At 42.6% G+C, this 17,873-nt stretch overlaps 1 protein-coding gene and 1 long non-coding RNA gene across 2 annotated transcripts in view; both read left to right on the top strand.

Annotated features, from left to right (window-relative positions):
- Window positions 1-3,664: 3,664 nt before the first annotated feature.
- The window catches only part of LOC144652031 (uncharacterized), a 75,801-nt gene continuing 61,592 nt past the window's right edge, over window positions 3,665-17,873 (top strand). The window contains exon 1 of the long non-coding RNA XR_013570439.1: window positions 3,665-3,765. This is a non-coding gene — a long non-coding RNA (uncharacterized LOC144652031). The remainder of the gene's footprint in view (window positions 3,766-17,873) is intronic.
- Window positions 11,186-14,469, top strand: LOC144651673 (uncharacterized). The gene has a single exon (XM_078511624.1). It carries the CDS (start codon window positions 11,302-11,304, stop codon window positions 13,579-13,581), a length of 2,280 nt encoding a protein of 759 aa, XP_078367750.1. The 5' UTR covers window positions 11,186-11,301; the 3' UTR covers window positions 13,582-14,469.

The raw sequence follows: 17,873 nt of genomic DNA, 5'->3' as shown, positions 1-17,873 counted from the left end.
CTATTTTAGGTACCCCCCCCCCCCCCGGGTATTAATTCATATACATCCCTTGTGCCTTCTGTTTTCTTATTTTTTCTTTAAGACAAAAAAAGTCTTGGTCTGCAGCTTTTACAAAAAATGCCAGTTTTGGAATATTCAGGCCAAACGGCACTCATGCAAATCGTACAAGTGAAGAATCTATCCCATTTAACAAACACACGACTGAACACTTCATTATAAAGAATAACATCCATTACCATGCTATTTCCTTTTCCTCTTTTTTAAAGAAACGTTTTCCTTTTTGCAAATTAAACTCATTCAGACGAAAACTCAGTTTAAATCAATAACAGAGGAAGACGAAGACGAGAGACAAACAGGCAAACAAACATTTAAGTTGACAGTCAAATTTATCAACTAATTCATACCCTATTATGTATAGATATTTGCAGTCCCAGAGCTGTTCCTTTTAAAAAACTAAGAATCGAAAAGGCAATGCTAGACAAGATAAAGATCGCTTAGTTTATTTGCCTAAATGTGGCAAACGAACACATTAATCGGTCAGAAATCATGTGACGCAGCTTGCGGACAACTGTCCTGATGACAGAGGGTGGGGATCCAAACAAGAATGAGAACGTAGTACTGAGGTTTTAAAAACAGTAGTCGCACGTCGCTTATATAATCTACAAGAAAAGTTCAAACTTCTAAGGAAGAAATAACAAGTATATACCACTCTTACTGCAAACAAAAATCTACAGATTTTGTATTATTCACATTCCCACTGACTCGATTATCAAGTGCGGACGTGCTGACTCACATGCAAGTCATTAATAAAGAAATAGGTTGCATGACTAGCTACTTGCAGCTGAATTGACGAACTTCATCGGTAAAGTTGGTAAATAACAAATACGACTAGTAAATCATTCAAACGAAAAAATATAGCGGCTAACCAGAAAAATGTTTTAAATTTAATATACATTCCCATTTTTTTTCGACAGCAGCTCAGAATCGTCTTTATAATAATATATTTTGTAAAAATAAATATGAAATCAGACTAATAGGTGACAATGTTCTGACGCTGACTTGTGTCAGTCTAAAAGGGCCTCACTGAAAGTAAGTTGTTTAAATAGCACATGTCTGATCGGTTGCAGGCAGCAGTCACAATAAGGTCCAATTATAATACAATACAGCTTTCATACAGCTGACATGTGTCGTAAAACAAAGATACTTTTATGTTTGTGTAAGGCCACTTAATTGGAACTGTGATCACGTGAAATCATGGAAATGGTTCGTTGACGACCTTTACGGCAACTTCTGCGCCCTCCGTTACCTCTAGCGTTGGTCCGGGAAACTGACCGTTGACGAGAATAATATTTCTTTGAGCACTGCCATCAGCAGTGTGCACCATGTCTGGAGTAAGGGTGATGTTCGGTACCTTTTTACGATGATAGAGGTTCGGTACTAATTTTAGTGTTCCGCTTTCTTCTAGTTTGACGTCGTATGACTTCCTGCCATCTTCAGTTGTGAATGTCATCGAGCGGCCTTCGGTTACGACGAACGTAAACTCGCAAATCGAATCGAAACAAAATTCAGATTCTGTCCTGCAGTTTCGCAGGATGGCACAGGAAAAGACAAGTAATGGGACCATTACGATGATCTCGGGAGTCTTCATGTTTTCTGATTTTGTAAAAAAAAAAAGATATGAAATCAGACCAATAGGTGATAATGTTCTGACGCTGACTCGTGTCAGCCTAAAAGGGCCTCACTGAAAGTAAGTTGTTTATGTCTGATCGGCTGCATGGAGTGGTCACAATAAGGTCCTATATTTAATACAATAAGCTGTCATACAGCTGATATGTGTCGTAAAACAACGATACTTTTATGTCTGTGTACGGCCACTTAATTGGAACTGTGATCGCGTCAAATTATGGAAATGGTAATTTATTCAAAATTTAGCTGTGTTCATTCTTTTTTATTTTCCACTTGGCTTCTCTCATCACTTAAGCTATAGCACACCTTGTTTTATTTTATTTCTTGTGCATAGTAGTGTACAATATTTAACTCACATGTACAGTGAAACGTTACGTGAAAATCCAATCGTTTTTAGGGGCGATCGTGGGAGGCTAGGTACATGCATGATCAGTTTGGAATGATAAGCTGACAGTACACGACATTTGTATAAAGAAGGCATAAGACATTAGAAGAAACGGAAACGAAAATCGGGGAAAAATTAACAAGGCGTGTAATTCAATGGTAACGAATATTGGCTCGATAAATCGGGAGTTTCTAGAAACAGGGGCTCAAAAAAATCAGGATTCTACTGAAGAGGCCATGTTAGGAAAGGTATACATGTGTCCTGTCTCAAGTTCAAAGCTTGCCATGTCACTGTCGTAATTTCGTCATTTCGTCTAAAGACGGGCGCAAGTAACAGAGCAGACGTTTCTCAGATATTTTAATTTCCCAACCAATAAAAAATGCGTTAGTAACCTAGGTACACAGAGCAGGAGTTTCTCTGGTATTTTCGGGGGCACCCAACGAGAAAATTTTACTATACGTGTCGGAACATCGTTTTACGTTATAAGTGTACTTATTTTGAACACTAAGAAAAGTGTATCTTTTCGGGTACGCTAGTTGAACTAACAAACTTCAGAAAAATTCTTGGGACCGAAATTCTATTACCCGATTTTACACCGAAACGGTCTGCTGGGTGCCCCTGTATTTTAAAAAGGCAGTTTATTTTTTTTAATTAATATCTGTATCAATTAAAAACAAGCAGGAGTTTTCAACCAATTAGTGACTCTGTAAACAGAGCAGGAGTTTAAACATTTAGTCATGTTTAACCCTTTAAATGAATTGAGTATGAATTTTGACCGATTTCATGCCATTTCTTTCCCCAAGTCGTGAAAGAAGTAACAAAAAGCTCTTTTGAAGTGTTGACGGCATGGTTACATGCCACGTGAAGAGCATTTCCCGCTTATATTGAAAAACTGAACCCAATTTTTACCTCCTCTGGGCATTCCATCGCAAGTATACTACTTGTAACCGCCGATTCCTTCTACTTTAGCATGAAGCGTTTTATTTCATGCCCTTTGTTGAACAAAACGTTACGAGATAGTATTTTATCCGGTTCACTGGCATTAACATCTCTTACAGCGTACTGGTAAAATTCTTATGTCTTCCTTGAACGTTTTTCGTGGAGAAAAACGCAATACGGATCTGCGTGGATAAACGCGAGGCGTTAAATCCTCGTGTGATCACTTAATGGTTAAACAAGCGACTCTGGAATGATAAACCAAAGAATTCGTCCCAAGAAGAGAGAAAGCGGAAGCAATCACTGATACTCTTCTAGTACACAGCAAACTTCTTTATTGTAGAGTAAACTTCTTAACATTTCCCAGCTCGTTGGGGGCAATCGTAGGTAATCGTCAAGTTAATCAATTAACAACAATTTTCGCGTTTCGTATATACCATACAATCACAGGTGATCGCTAATACAAAGGTTTACAAAGACTTCTAAAACTAGCACACGTGTAGGTTGATAGTTACAGGACATCTGATTGGTTAATTCTCAATCTTCATGAAGTAACAAAGCGTACATTTGTGCAGTTTCTTAGTTTCTCTAAAAATATCTGTCTTAATTACCCTATTAAAAACACACGTGTTGTCTACTGCGTATTGTTGTTAATGAGTCTTATAAGTGTTATGGTCACGCTGCACCCTTCTCATCGCCATCCATACCACCAAGGCTAATGCTGAAATGATTGCCATAGCGCTTAAAAAGATTAAATAGTAACATTCATCGGAGGAACAAAAGCGAACAGTTACAGCTGATAAAACAGGCATCGACGTTTCCTTCTCCCTTGACTTGTGCCTTCCAAAATCCTTGAATCGCTGTTTGTCTTTCTGATTTTCCACGAAGTATTTTTCAAACTCCTCGTGACCGAAGTCAAAGGTTTGGCAGGTGGGAAATCCTGGAGGGACGGGCGGATGATCTTCGTAGGAAACGTTAAAAATCAACGACATTCCCTCCATAAAGTGCAACATAGCGTGACAGTGAAATATCCAATAGCCTGGATTGTCTGTTCGAAAACGAACTACGGTATAACCCATTGCTGGAACTACCAAGGTGTTCTTGAGAGGTGGCTTGTCATTATTTAGCCCAGTAGCACTTCCGGAAATCCAATAAGGATGACTACAAGTCCTATCTTCATGCCAGTTACAAACAATGTTCTTATTTCCGCGGAGTATCTTACCGGTGATGTTATCTACAATAGGATAGGCGGTCTTTAAAACACGAAAACTGTGACCGTGAAGGTGCATAGAATGGTGGGCCTTGTATTTGTTTCCAGGGACGGTGCCTTTCTGAAAACCTCCAAAAATGTCGGACATTACAACGAGCTGTATAGTTTTGTTGGCAGGAAGGCTTACTGCGTTCGAGCACCGGCATTCCGTTTTTGCGCAGTCTTGCGTACAAGGAATAAGTTGCCAAGTGGAAGGGTCTTGGAAAAGCGGTGCACGAGGCATTACCATTCTGTGACTGTTTATGGAAGATCCGATGGGAAAACCCAAATTTAAAAAGAGTTCTAGGTCGACCTCTTCGTTCTGTTGCGAAATATCGCCCTCGTAAAGGGAGCTGTCTAATCGAAGCTCTGAAAATGCGACACATTGCGTGTTGGGAAACAGATCCTGGCGATAGGCTGGCCATGGGCAGTTTAGAACTTTGCAGGGAGTTTCAGAAGTGCAAGTTCTTCTGCTGCTATTGGGATCCCCTTTCTTGTCGGTCGCTTCCTCGTAATTTAAAATTGCCTTTACGTCCCAAACGATTCCATCAGGCAGTGGATTTTCGAAGCCACTTCCCACTCGCAGCGTCGTTGCGCGAATCCAGTATCGTCCTGGGTTTTGATCGGCTTCAAACTCAACCACATACGTTTCTCCAGGAAAAATTATCACAGATTCGAATTTCGTAGGTTCCACTGGATTGCCGTCACTTTCAATGACCGTTAACTCGTGCGAGTCCACCGACACTCGGTAAGCGAACTCTCCCGAAGCCATCACGATGTGCAGTCGGTATTTTTGCCCTCCGGTAACATTGAAAACGGTAAGGGGGGAGGTATTGTTTCCCTTCCGACCGCGACCGTTTATAAGACCCGACCAGTAATCCATGGAGCTTAGCTCCACCCCGTCGAACGAAACGCCCTTTAAAACTGGAGACAGAAAAAGCGATTCCGCATTTCCACTATGCGAGTTCCTATAGCTATAGGGATCAAGTAATGCGATTTCGGTAGAGGAAAGTGGAAACCAGTCGTTTATCACCATGGGAAAGTGAGGGGGCAACATGCCCTTCTCTTTCGATCTACGAACGATTAATGCACCGAAAAGGCCATCAATGCGTTGAAGTTCGTTGTGAGAATGATACCAATGTGTTCCCGGCGGATTGGCAATGAAACGATAAGTGAAGCTTTGCCGAGGAAGTATCGGACATTGAGTGACGTAAGGCACTCCGTCCATCCAAACATTGTTGCGCAAGTGAATACCGTGCCAATGAATTGTGAGTCCTTCTTTTAGGAGTCCGTTGACGACCTTTACGGCCACTTCTGCGCCCTCCGTTACCTCTAGCGTTGGTCCGGGAAACTGACCGTTGACGAGAATAATATTTCTTTGAGCACTGCCATCAGCAGTGTGCACCATGTCTGGAGTAAGGGTGATGTTCGGCACCGTTTTACGATGATAGAGGTTCGGTACTAATTTTAGTGTTCCGCTTTCTTCCAGTTTGACGTCGTATGACTTCCTTCCATCTTCAGTTGTGAATGTCATCGAGCGGCCTTCGGTTACGACGAACGTAAACTCGCAAATCGAATCGAAACAAAATTCAGATTCTGCCCTGCAGTTTCGCAGGATGGCACAGGAAAAGACAAGTAATGGGACCATTACGATGATCTCGGGAGTCTTCATGCTTCCTTTTTTTGTAAAAAAAAGATATGAAATCAGGCTAATAGGTGATAATGTTCTGACGCTGACTTGTGTCAGCCTGAAAGGGCCTCACTGAAAGTAAGTTGTTTATATAGCACATATACCAGAGAAACTCCTGCTCTGTGTACCTAAGCTACTCACGCATTTTAATTGGTTGGGAAATTAAAATATCTGAGAAACTTCTGCTCAGTTACTTGCGTCCGTCTTTAGACGAAATTACGAAATTACGACAGTGACATGACAAGCTTTGGACTTGAGACAGGACACATGTATACCTTTCCTAACAGGGCCTTTTCAGTAAAATCCCGATTTTTCGAGCCGTCGGTTTCTAGAAACTCCCGATATTTGGAGCCAATATCCGTTACCCTTGGATTGTACGTCTCGTTAATTTTTCCCCGGTTTCCGATTCCGTTTTCTCTCATGTGTTATGCCTTCTTAATACAATTGTCGTGTACTGTCAGCTTATCATTCCAAACTGATCATGCATGTACCTAGCCTCCCACGATCGCCCCTAAAAACGATTGGATTTTCACGTAACGTTTCACTGTACATGTGAGCAAAATATTGTACACTACTATGCACAAGAAATAAAATAAAACAAGGTGTGCTATAGCTTAAGTGATGAGAGAAGCCATGTGGAAAAAAAATGAACACAGCTAAATTTTGAATAAATTTACCATTTCTATAATTTGATACGATCTCAGTTCCAATTAAGTGGCCTTACACAGACATAAAAGTATCGTTGTTTTACGACACATGTCAGCTGTATGACAGCTGTATTGTATTATATATTGGACCTTATTGTGACCACTGCATGCATGAGCAGACATATAAACAACTTACTTTCAGTGAGGCCCTTTTAGGCTGACACGAGTCAGCGTCAGAACATTATCACCTATTAGCCTGATTTCATACCTTTTTTTTTTTACAAAAAAAGGAAGCATGAAGACTCCCGAGATCATCGTAATGGTCCCATTACTTGTCTTTTCCTGTGCCATCCTGCGAAACTGCAGAGCAGAATCTGAATTTTGTTTCGATTCGATTTGCGAGTTTACGTTCGTCGTAAGCGAAGGCCGCTCCATGACATTCACAACTGAAGATGGCAGGAAGTCATACGACGTCAAACTGTTAAAAAACGGCACACTCAAATTAGTACCGAACCTCTATCATCGTAAAAAGGTACCGAACATCACCCTTACTCCAGACATGGTGCACACTGCTGATGGCAGTGCTCAAAGAAATATAATTCTCGTCAACGGTCAGTTTCCCGGACCAACGCTAGAGGTAATGGAGGGCGCAGAAGTGGCCGTAAAGGTAGTCAACGAACTTCTGAAAGAAGGACTGACAATTCATTGGCACGGTATTCACTTGCGCAACAATGTTTGGATGGACGGAGTACCTTACGTCACTCAATGTCCGATACTTCCTCGGCAAAGCTTCACTTATCGCTTCATTGCCAATCCACCGGGAACACATTGGTATCATTCTCACAACGAACTTCAACGCATTGATGGGCTTTTCGGAGCATTAATCGTTCGTAGATCGAAAGAGAAGGGCATGTTGCCCCCACACTTCCCCATGGTGGTAAGCGACTGGTTTCCACTTTTCTCTACCGAAATCGAATTACTAAATCCCTATAGCTATAGGAACTCGCATAGTGGAAATGCGGAATCGCTTTTTCTGTCTTCTGTTTTAACGGGCGCTTCGTTCGACGGGGTGGAGCTGAGCTCCATGGATTTCTGGTCGGGTCTTATAAACGGTCGCGGTCGGAAGGGAAACAATACCTCTCCCCTCGCAGTTTTCAATGTTATCCGAGGGAAAAAGTACCAATTACATATCGTGATGGCTTCTGGAGAGTTTGCTTACCGAGTGTCGATCGATGCGCATGAGTTAACGGTCATTGAAAGTGACGGCAATCCAGTGGAACCTACGAAATTCGAATCTGTGATAATTTACCCTGGAGAAACGTATGTGGTTGAGTTTGAAGCCGATCAGAATCCAGGACGATACTGGATTCGCGCAACGACGCTGCGAGTGGGAAGTGGCTTCGAAAATCCTCTGCCTGATGGAATCGTTTGGGACATAAAGGCAATTTTAAATTACGAGGAAGCGAGCGACAAGAAAAGGGATTTCAATAGCAGCAGAAGAACTTGCACTTCTGAAACTCCCTGCAAAGTTCTAAACTGCCCATGGCCAGCCTATCGCCAGGATCTGTTTCCCAACACGCAATGTGTCGCTTTTTCAGAGCTTCGATTAGACAACTCCCGTTACGACGGCGACATTTCGCAACAGAACGAAGAGGTCGACGTAGAACTTTTTTTGAACTTGGCTTTTCCCATCGGATCTTCCATAAATAGTCGCAGAATGGTAATGCCTCGTGCACCGCTTTTCCAAGAATCTTCCACATGGCAACTTGTTCCTTGCACGCAAGACTGCGCAAAAACGGGATGCCGGTGCTCGAACGTAGTAAGCCTTCCTGCCAACAAAACCATACAGCTCGTTGTAATGTCCGACATTTTTGGAGGTTTTCAGAAAGGCACAGTCCCTGGAAACAAATACAAGAAACACCATTCTATGCACCTTCACGGTCACAGTTTTCGTGTTTTAAAGACCGCCTATCCTATTGTAGATAACATCACCGGTAAGATACTCCGCGGAAATAAGAACATTGTTTGTAACTGGCATGAAGATAGGACTTGCAGTCACCCTTACTGGATTTCCGGAAGTGCTACTGGGATAAATTATGACAAGCCACCTCTCAAGAACACCTTGGTAGTTCCAGCAATGGGTTATACCGTAGTTCGTTTTCGAACAGACAATCCAGGCTATTGGGTATTTCACTGTCACGCTATGTTGCACTTTATGGAGGGAATGGCGTTGATTTTTAACGTTTCCTACGAAGATCATCCGCCCGTCCCTCCAGGATTTCCCACCTGCCAAACCTTTGACTTCGGTCACGAGGAGTTTGAAAAATACTTCGTGGAAAATCAGAAAGACAAACAGCGATTCAAGGATTTTGGAAGGCACAAGTCAAGGGAGAAGGAAACGTCGATGCCTGTTTTATCAGCTGTAACTGTTCGCTTTTGTTCCTCCGATGAATGTTACTATTTAATCTTTATAAGCGCTATGGCAATCATTTCAGCATTAACCGTGGTGGTATGGATGGCGATGAGAAGAGTGCAGCGTAAGCATAACGCTTATAAGGCTTATTAGCAGCAATACGCAGTAGACAACACGTGCGTTTTCAATAGGGTAACTTAGACGGATACTTTAGAGAAACTTAGAAACTACACAAATGTACGCTTTGTTACTTCATGAAGATTGAGAATTAACCAATAAGATGTCCTGTAACTTTCAACCAACACGTGTGCTTGTTTTAAAAGTCTTTGTAAAATTCATTAACTATTCATGAGGATGCAAACCAATCCCAGCACAGTATCCAGATCACATGTACACAACTGTAAACCCCAATACAAATCAAACAATAGAATTAACTTTTGATACAAACTCCTGCTCAGCTAATAAGTATTCATTAACTTTTGATACAGATCTCTTCTGATTCGCATAACAATACTTTGCATTCATTTATTGTTTTCATTTCACAAGTAGAATAAAATATTTGCGTCCGATCTGTATGGGCGTTTACCATGGCTCGCCTATCGGCTCGCCATCGTAAACACCCATACAGATCTCCCGCTCATATTTTATCTACTACGTGTAAACCTTTGTATTAGCGATCACCTGTGATTGTATGGTACATAAGAAACGCGAAAATTGTTGTTAATCGATTACCTTGACGACTACCTACGATTGCCCCCAACCAGCTGTGAAATGTTAAGAAGTTTACTCTACAATAAAGAAGTTTGCTGTGTACTAGAAGTTTATCAGTAATTGCTTCCGTTTTCTCGCTTCTTGGGACGTAGAAAATAGACCCTGTACCTCTAGCGTACTGTAACGAGTGCCGGCTGCAAAGCGGTTAGTTCTAACGAGTTATTCCCCGTTCCCGTGCCGTGCAAGTTGTCGTTAGCCGGGCAAAACCAAAAACCCTGTTTTCTAAACAATTCCTTCTCGCGCCCACGCGAAGTATTCAACCTGTCAAGTTCCATATTTGCCAAACTCGCTAGTGTTGGCAAAAGCGCTCTACAGCCCTAAAACCTATCGTTACGCTGGTGTCTGAATCACGGCTGTTTCTACAGTTCTCACAGCGACTGAGAAGACCGAAACATCACTGGACTACCTGCCTGGACTTCAGTTTATTTCAAAGCAATCCAAGTATTCGTTGTTTATCATTCCAGAGTCGCTTAATTAACATAAGCAAGCACTGTATAGTACCGTATTGTTTTTAAAGCTCAGACACATTGTACATGTATGCTGTTTTTTTTTTCTTTTTTGTTTCAATAAACTATTAAAAAAAAAAAAAAAAAAATTCAGAGTCGCTTATTTAACCATTAAGTAATCACAGGAGGGTTTAACGCCTCGCGTTTATCCACGCAGATTCGTACGTATTGCGTTTTTCTCCACGAACTCTGCTCGTTTACATAGCAGAACTTAAACTGTTTTCGTCCGTATATATCACATTTTCTTAGCTTAAAGTTAGAACTATTTTATTAATAGAAGCAACCTTTTACGCTAACTCACAGATATGCGAAAACAAAAGGAACTTAACGATGGAAGAGAATGATAGTCCTTATCAGTTCAAGCAAAAAGAAAAGTACTCTGTATACAGAGCAGGAGTTTCTGGTGCACTTTAAGGTGGGGGGGCAAACAAAGAAGACTCTTTACATGGAGGGTGGGTGCCCCGGCTAACCGAGTTACCCGGCTAGAAGGGATGAAACATAGCCTGCCTTAACATGCAGAATTCACAGCCCTTCTACTCACTCCAATTAATTTCACGCTACACCGGCGTTCGTGATTTAGGGCTCCGAATTTCCATTAGCTCTTTTTAGCGTGACTACAGCTGATATACAAATCTTTCCGAAAATATCGCGACCTTTCCATTTTAATACAAATCAGCTCACAACGAAAGGTCAATTCGATATTTACTAACACTGCATGCTGCCCGCAAGCAACTGATTTAATTTGCTGGAGAATAAATTAAGCCGTTAATAAATGTAAGGGTGGCCCGCAAATGATGAGAGGGAAGCGAAAATTAAAATCAAACTATACCATGGGTTATACTATAGTCTTATTTTGCAAGGCTGACATTGCAAATACATTCGGACAGTCGTAGATATTTCGAATAAATTTGCTTTCAGTCAACCATGAAAATATCAATCATTCCACAGTTCGCTTGGGTATATCGTGTCGTCTGCCGGTCAATATATCCCAGTTTTTTTAACAAGAATATAGGACAGGATGTCTGTCGCAGCCATAAAGAACGTCATTGTTGTGGCATCGTTCCTCCTCATTTGTAACAACTTGCCGAGCTGCGGGGCAGCATCTGAATTTTGTTTTGCTTCGATTTGTGAGTTTACATTCGTCGTAAGTGAAGGCCGCTCGATGACATTCACAACTGAAGATGGCAGCAAGTCACACGATGTCAAACTGGAAGAAAATGGAACACTCAAATTAGCTCCGAACCTCTGGTATACCCAAGTACCGAATATCACCCTGACTCCAGACATGGTGCACACTGCAGATGGCACTGCTCAAAGAAATATAATTCTCGTCAACGGTCAGTTCCCAGGACCGACGCTAGAAGTGATGGAGGGCGCAGAAGTGGCCGTAAATGTTGTCAACGACCTCCTGAAAGAAGGACTCACAATTCACTGGCACGGTATTCACTTGCGCAACAATGTTTGGATGGACGGAGTACCTTACGTCACTCAATGTCCGATACTTCCTCGGCAAAGCTTCACTTATCGTTTCATTGCCAATCCACCGGGAACACATTGGTATCATTCTCACAACGAACTTCAACGCGTAGATGGCCTTTTCGGTGCATTAATCGTTCGCAGATCGAAAGAAAAATTCATGTTGCCCCCTCACTTTCCCATGGTGATAAACGACTGGTTTCCATTCTCCTCAACCGAAGTCGACTTACTGAGTCCTTTTAGGAACTCACATGGTGGAAATGCGGAATCACTTTTTCTGTCTCCTGATAAAAAGGGCTCTTCCTTGGACGGTGTAGAGCTAACCTCCATGGATTACTGGTCGGGTCTTATAAACGGTCGCGGTCGAAAGGGAAACAATACTGCCCCCCTCACAGTTTTCGATGTTACGCGAGGGAAAAAGTACCGATTGCATATCGTGATGGCTTCGGGAGAATTCGCCTACCGAGTATCGATCGACTCGCATGAATTAACGGTCATTGAAAGTGACGGCAATCCAGCGGAACCTACGACATTCGAATCTGTGATAATTTACCCTGGAGAAACGTATGTGGTTGAGTTCGAAGCCGATCAGAATCCAGGACGATATTGGATTCGCGCCTCGACGCTGCGAGTAGGAAGTGGCTTCGAAAATCCTCTCCCTGATGGAATCGTTTGGGACGTAAAGGCAATCTTAAATTACGAGGAAGCGAGCGACAAGAAAGGGGATCCTAAGAGCAAGAGAAGAGACTGCACTTCTGAAGCTCCCTGCAAAGTTCTAAACTGCCCATGGCCATCCTATCGCCAGGATCTTTTCCCCAACACGCAATGTGTCGCATTTTCAGAGCTTCGATTAGACAGCTCCCGTTACGAGGGCGACATTTCGCTAAAGAACGAAGAGGTCGACCTAGAACTCTTTTTGAACTTGGCTTTTCCCATCGGATCTTCCATAAACAGTCGCAGAATGGTAATGCCTCGTGCACCGCTTTTCCAAGAATCTTCCACATGGCAACTTGTTCCTTGCACGCAAGACTGCGCAAAAACGGGATGCCGGTGCTCGAACGTAGTAAGCCTTCCTGCCAACAAAACCATACAGCTCGTTTTAATGTCCGACATTTTCGGAGGTTTTCAGGAGGGGACGGTCCCAGGCAGCGAAAGCAAGGCTCACCATCCAATGCACCTTCACGGTTACAGTTTCCGTGTCCTAAAGACCGCCTATCCTATTGTAGATAACATCACCGGTAAAATACTTGGTGGAAACAAGGACATTGTCTGTAACTGGCGTGAAGATAAGACTTGCAGTCACCCTTATTGGAACTCTGGAAGTGCTACTGGGCTAAATTTTGACAAGCCACCTCTCAAGGACACTTTGTTAGTACCAGCAATGGGTTACACCGTCGTTCGTTTTCGAACAGACAATCCAGGCTACTGGTTATTCCACTGCCATGCCATGTTACACTTTGTTGAAGGAATGACGTTGATTTTTAACGTTTCCTACGAAGATCATCCGCCCGTCCCACAAGGATTTCCCACCTGCCAAAACTTCGACATTGGTCACGAGGAGTTTAAAAAGTACTTGGCACAAAGTCAAATGAGTGGCGAAAAAGATTGTGGATTGAAAACGTCAGCGGATGAGAAGCAAACATCGAGCAACAAGATAACATTGGTTGAGGCATTGTCAGCAATAGCAGCCAGTTGTAGTTCCGTCAGCGTGTTGTTCCAAATCATCCTACTGGTATTTTTCTTTAAACTCTATTATCGCTTGCGCAATCATCCTGGCATTAACAAAGACGAGAATGTGGCGATGCTAAAGATCTCCGGTTAATATGACCGAAGCAAATCATGGCCTTAAACGTTTCTACTCTAGATACAGAAGTAGCTTGATATTGCATAGCTGGAGATTCCTCTCGTACGGTATTGCAAAATAAAATCGGACAAACTAGAAACAAGGCTGCCATTAAGGAATGGGTTGGAAGGTACTCCCCTCAGCTCCTTTCTGTCCTTCTGCTCGTTTTTCCGCTACTATTTTGCCATCGCGCGGGTGTACCCTCAGCTACCCACACACTGCAATCTTTTGTAAGTCTTCCAAAGTAGGACTTTTTGGTGCTTTATTAGCAGGTTTAGGCTCCCATTTAACTCTTTTATATCCAATCACCATGTGGGATTTATCAGACTTAGCTGAGAAAATAGGAACAGCGCAGCCTTGTATAATTACGGTAACTTGAATAAGACTATGAGCCCGAGTTAAAATCGATCACTAAATAGTTACCGAGACGATGGTTTGTCGCACTCGATTCTATAACAAGCTACCACACTTTGTGTAATATACCGCCGTCGCGCTTTTGTTTAGAGAGAATTTTTTCGCATTTCAGACATTTTTGTGTTTGTCGATCAGCATTTAAAAAAGCCAACAGTAGGTCCTGTCCAAGGAGACACTTTATTTTGTCTCGTTTGGAAATTTTTCTTGAGCATCGATGTCTTTTTGTGCATCGGTACGTCTGTGAATTTGGTCACTACCACAGTTACATTTAGTAGTCAAACATCCTAGGGTTGCAATTTCCTCCAGTTTTCTTTTCTTAAATTTCCTAAGGAGCAATCGTTTGCACTAAAGTTTTGCCATTTGAACATATAATTTCAATATACTTTATTTTTTGTTTGTTTTTTATTACATCAACGATTGAAACTGTTGCAAATAAACTACTGTTGGACCCAAGTCCTGTCTCATCCTTGACGCCCGTAAAGAAAACCACTGACAGAAGTATATCGCCGTTTTTTAAAAACCTAGCCATGGTATATTGCAATTCCTGAGTTTTGATTGGTTTACAGGCCATGGCATGGTATATGAGCTCATATACAATGAACCACAAATATTGTAGGTGTACACGTCCGCGAGAACAGCCGGGAGCTCCAATATGGCAATGCTTTGAGTGTTTTTAATAAAACAATTATTCCACTCGCTCTTGTTCGATATGAGATAGTTGTGCCAACTCTTTGGCTTACTGCCATCTCACATCCAACGCGCTCTTGTGGATTAGTCATTAAGTACCAGGAAGTCATGACGAACTTCTGTTCCTGCAACCAAAGTGGTGCTTTACCGAGCTGGTTTTAGAGAGTTTCCCGCCAAAGTCTAAGTAGTGTCCGTCCAGCGAGAAGCTATCGTCCATAGTTCATAGTAATTTTTCTTGGACAATTCTGTCCAAGGTGGAAAGGCGCAATGAGCTTAACCCTATGTAAAGCACCAACCCGTGAAACAAGGCCAGACCACGACACCGGAAACTCCGTGCCCTACTCTTTGCGATAAGTGTGTGGGTTCTTTAACGTCCCCTGCTGACCATATAACACTGAAGATACAGGAGACGGGACCTACGGTTTAACGTCCTTATCCGAGAAGACTAGAACATCTAACCATTTGCAAATGTTATATTGCAAAGGCAGCACGTTCTCCTCAGTTATTTTAAGACCCTGAGTGTTGGTCCGGTCCCGAGACCTCCCGCACGGCAGTCCGGCGCTCTACCAACTGAGCTAACCGGTCGGCGGTCGTCACACTTTTGTCAATTTTATCTGAATAATCTGAATAATAATATTGACACACTTTTTAGTTTTTTAACTCCGTTTAGAGCGATAGTATGTGTAAGACAAACTCCATCTCACAAACTCCTCAAATGTAATAAATCGAAATCAACAATCAGCCAGCCTGAACAGGCTGAACTAAATCGAATTGAGCCCTTGCAATACAAACAACAAGGCTTGGACAGTGGGGAGAATTTATTTCTACATGCACAGAGAAATTTTTGTCGCTAGATTTTGCCCTTGTTATACGAGGGTCCTGAAGGGGTAAATGGGCTGGGATTTGCCTTTTTCTGGGTTTGCTGTTTTCACTGGGTGGGTTGGGTCCTGGGACTGGGATTCACAACCAGAAATGGAATGGGAAGCCGTCAGTACACGACATTTTTCGGCTCTATTTCCTCGGCATACTGTTGCTCTACACTCGCCTGCACGCAGTGTCTTTCGTGGCGCTCATTTTCCTGTCAGTGATTTGTTCTCCCCTTCTGCATCTCACTGCGTATCCATTGGCGACTTCCTCGTCCCGGGTCTTCGTTCCCTTTCAGCGGTCTGGCGGCGGCCTGTCTGGGGTCCCATTCGGACTTCCGTTGTTGCCATGCTTGCTTTCCAACTCCGATCTTCTTGGTGTTTCTCCGGCCTTTTTTGTTTCCTCTCATCTCCGCTTGGGTCCTCTGTCGTCAGTCGCATTCGGCTCGGGTCGTGATTGGACGACATGTGACGCTCCTCTCTCCGCACACGCGTTGGCATTCCTGCTCTCCTCACTGAGACGTTCAGATGTGTTGGGGAATCGCGGGACCCTGCGAGGAGGACACACACAGCCACGTTGTGTTGGCATCCCCTCACCTGACTGGGAGTGGCTGGGAGGGAGGCTGCGAGCCCCCCCCCCCCCTCGCCCTCTAACAAACAAAAAAATATATGGCCGTTTTTATACTAGAGACGTGTTACCCGATTGGACGAGCTTCGGCGAGAAATTCGTTGTTCGTCTGGTTATGTGTCTCCAGTGTAAAGACGGACACAAGACTAGTTACTCGACTTGACGAGCATCCTTTCGTTATCCATCTTTCAAGACGCGTTTCGAAAAGTAGCTCGTCTGGACGTTTAACTCGTCTTGTGCCCGTCTTTATACTGGAGATGCATAACCAGAAGCTACCAGACTAACAACAAATTTTTGACGAAGCTCGTTCAGACGGGTAACACGTCTCTAGTATTAAAACGGCCAATAATGTGTGACACAAGTCCACTATGTAGCAAGAGAGGAGGACGAGCCTGAATACATGTAAATGATGAGCATCCCAAACAGGCCATCATTATGAAGGCATTCATCATGAACAGTTTTGGCTACCGATTAGTCGGCCGTCAGAAACTCTCTTTTTTGACTTTTTCTAACAATGGCGGAAACTGATTTGCACGCATAATGGGTTTTCCAGTTCATGTAAAGATAAATTTGTATAGGTAATCACACGATTTCGAGTACAATTTGGGATAAATACAGGAAGCACGAGGAAATTTTTCAAAGGCTAACAAAATTGCACGAACCCGTAGGGCGAGTGCGTGTTGTAGTACAGCTTGTAGTCCAATTTGTAGTACAGGTTTCTCATGTTTTAAAAGTTTTTAAGCCCAAAAATCTGGCTTAACAGTTCAACGAATTATCTGAATAAAAGATTCTGGAATTAACGCTCCTCCAGAGATGTTCCTCTGTTTCTAATACTTGTCGAGCTTTGCTTAGACGCTTTCGACGGCCAGCCAAGTGAAGCTATTTCGTTTTTCCGTCAACACTTCTATTGACGAAACAATTTTCTGTCCCGTATAATAGAAAGCCTACAGGTTCTGTGCTCTAAGTACATTGTCTATAAAGCGATGTAGTCATTTTTTTAGGCTATCTGGTACATAATCTTCGCCAATATGTTTGTTTTTGAACAGCGTAAATAAATTCGCTCAAGCAAAGCGTGAAGCTCAGTCGGCTCGTAGTTTCGATTTCTTCGGCAATTCCCTTTTTGAAAAACCACTTATTCCAAAAAGAGAACCAAGACTAGTGCTTTTCAGTGTTGTACATGTGGTATTTAGGTCGGTCCTCTACAGTGCTCAAAATGTCAGCCATTCATTTAACTCGCAACTCGAAGAGGATCCAAAGTTCGCGCCATTCAATCAGATCGCGTGGAAGCGTTTGATTGGCTCTCCGTGGGTGCCTTTGTTTATAAGCCAATCAGAATGCTCCTTTTTGCACTGAAATTTCTAATTTTTGCACTGAATTAACTTATTTCTGCATTTATTTAAGGCAATCAGATTCGAGAAATTTTTTATGTATATCAGTATTATTTTATATAGTAAAAGTCGTGATAGCTTGCAGAAACTAATGCAGACTCTGTGACCCACGTCCAAGACAAAAAACTATTTCTTAACGATTGGATTCTGTTCATTTGCGGCCCCAGCAGTGATACAATTTATCATGGCGGCGATTTTTGCTACTCGTCCTCCTCTCTTGCCACATAGTGGATTGGTATCACACAATATTTTTTCCAAGTGCTGTTGTTTACATTGTTTGTATAGCAAGGC

Source organism: Oculina patagonica, chromosome 4, assembly GCF_052425735.1.
Source record: "Oculina patagonica isolate OP01 chromosome 4, crgOcupat, whole genome shotgun sequence".
NCBI lineage: Eukaryota > Metazoa > Cnidaria > Anthozoa > Scleractinia > Oculinidae > Oculina > Oculina patagonica.
Note: the sequence above shows the minus strand (reverse complement) of the source record. Positions and strands in the feature narration are given on the sequence as shown.

Coding starts and splice junctions, on each gene's coding strand:
- LOC144651673 (XM_078511624.1), top strand. CDS start 11,302: ATGTCTGTCGCAGCCATAAAGAACGTCATTGTTGTGGCATCGTTCCTC.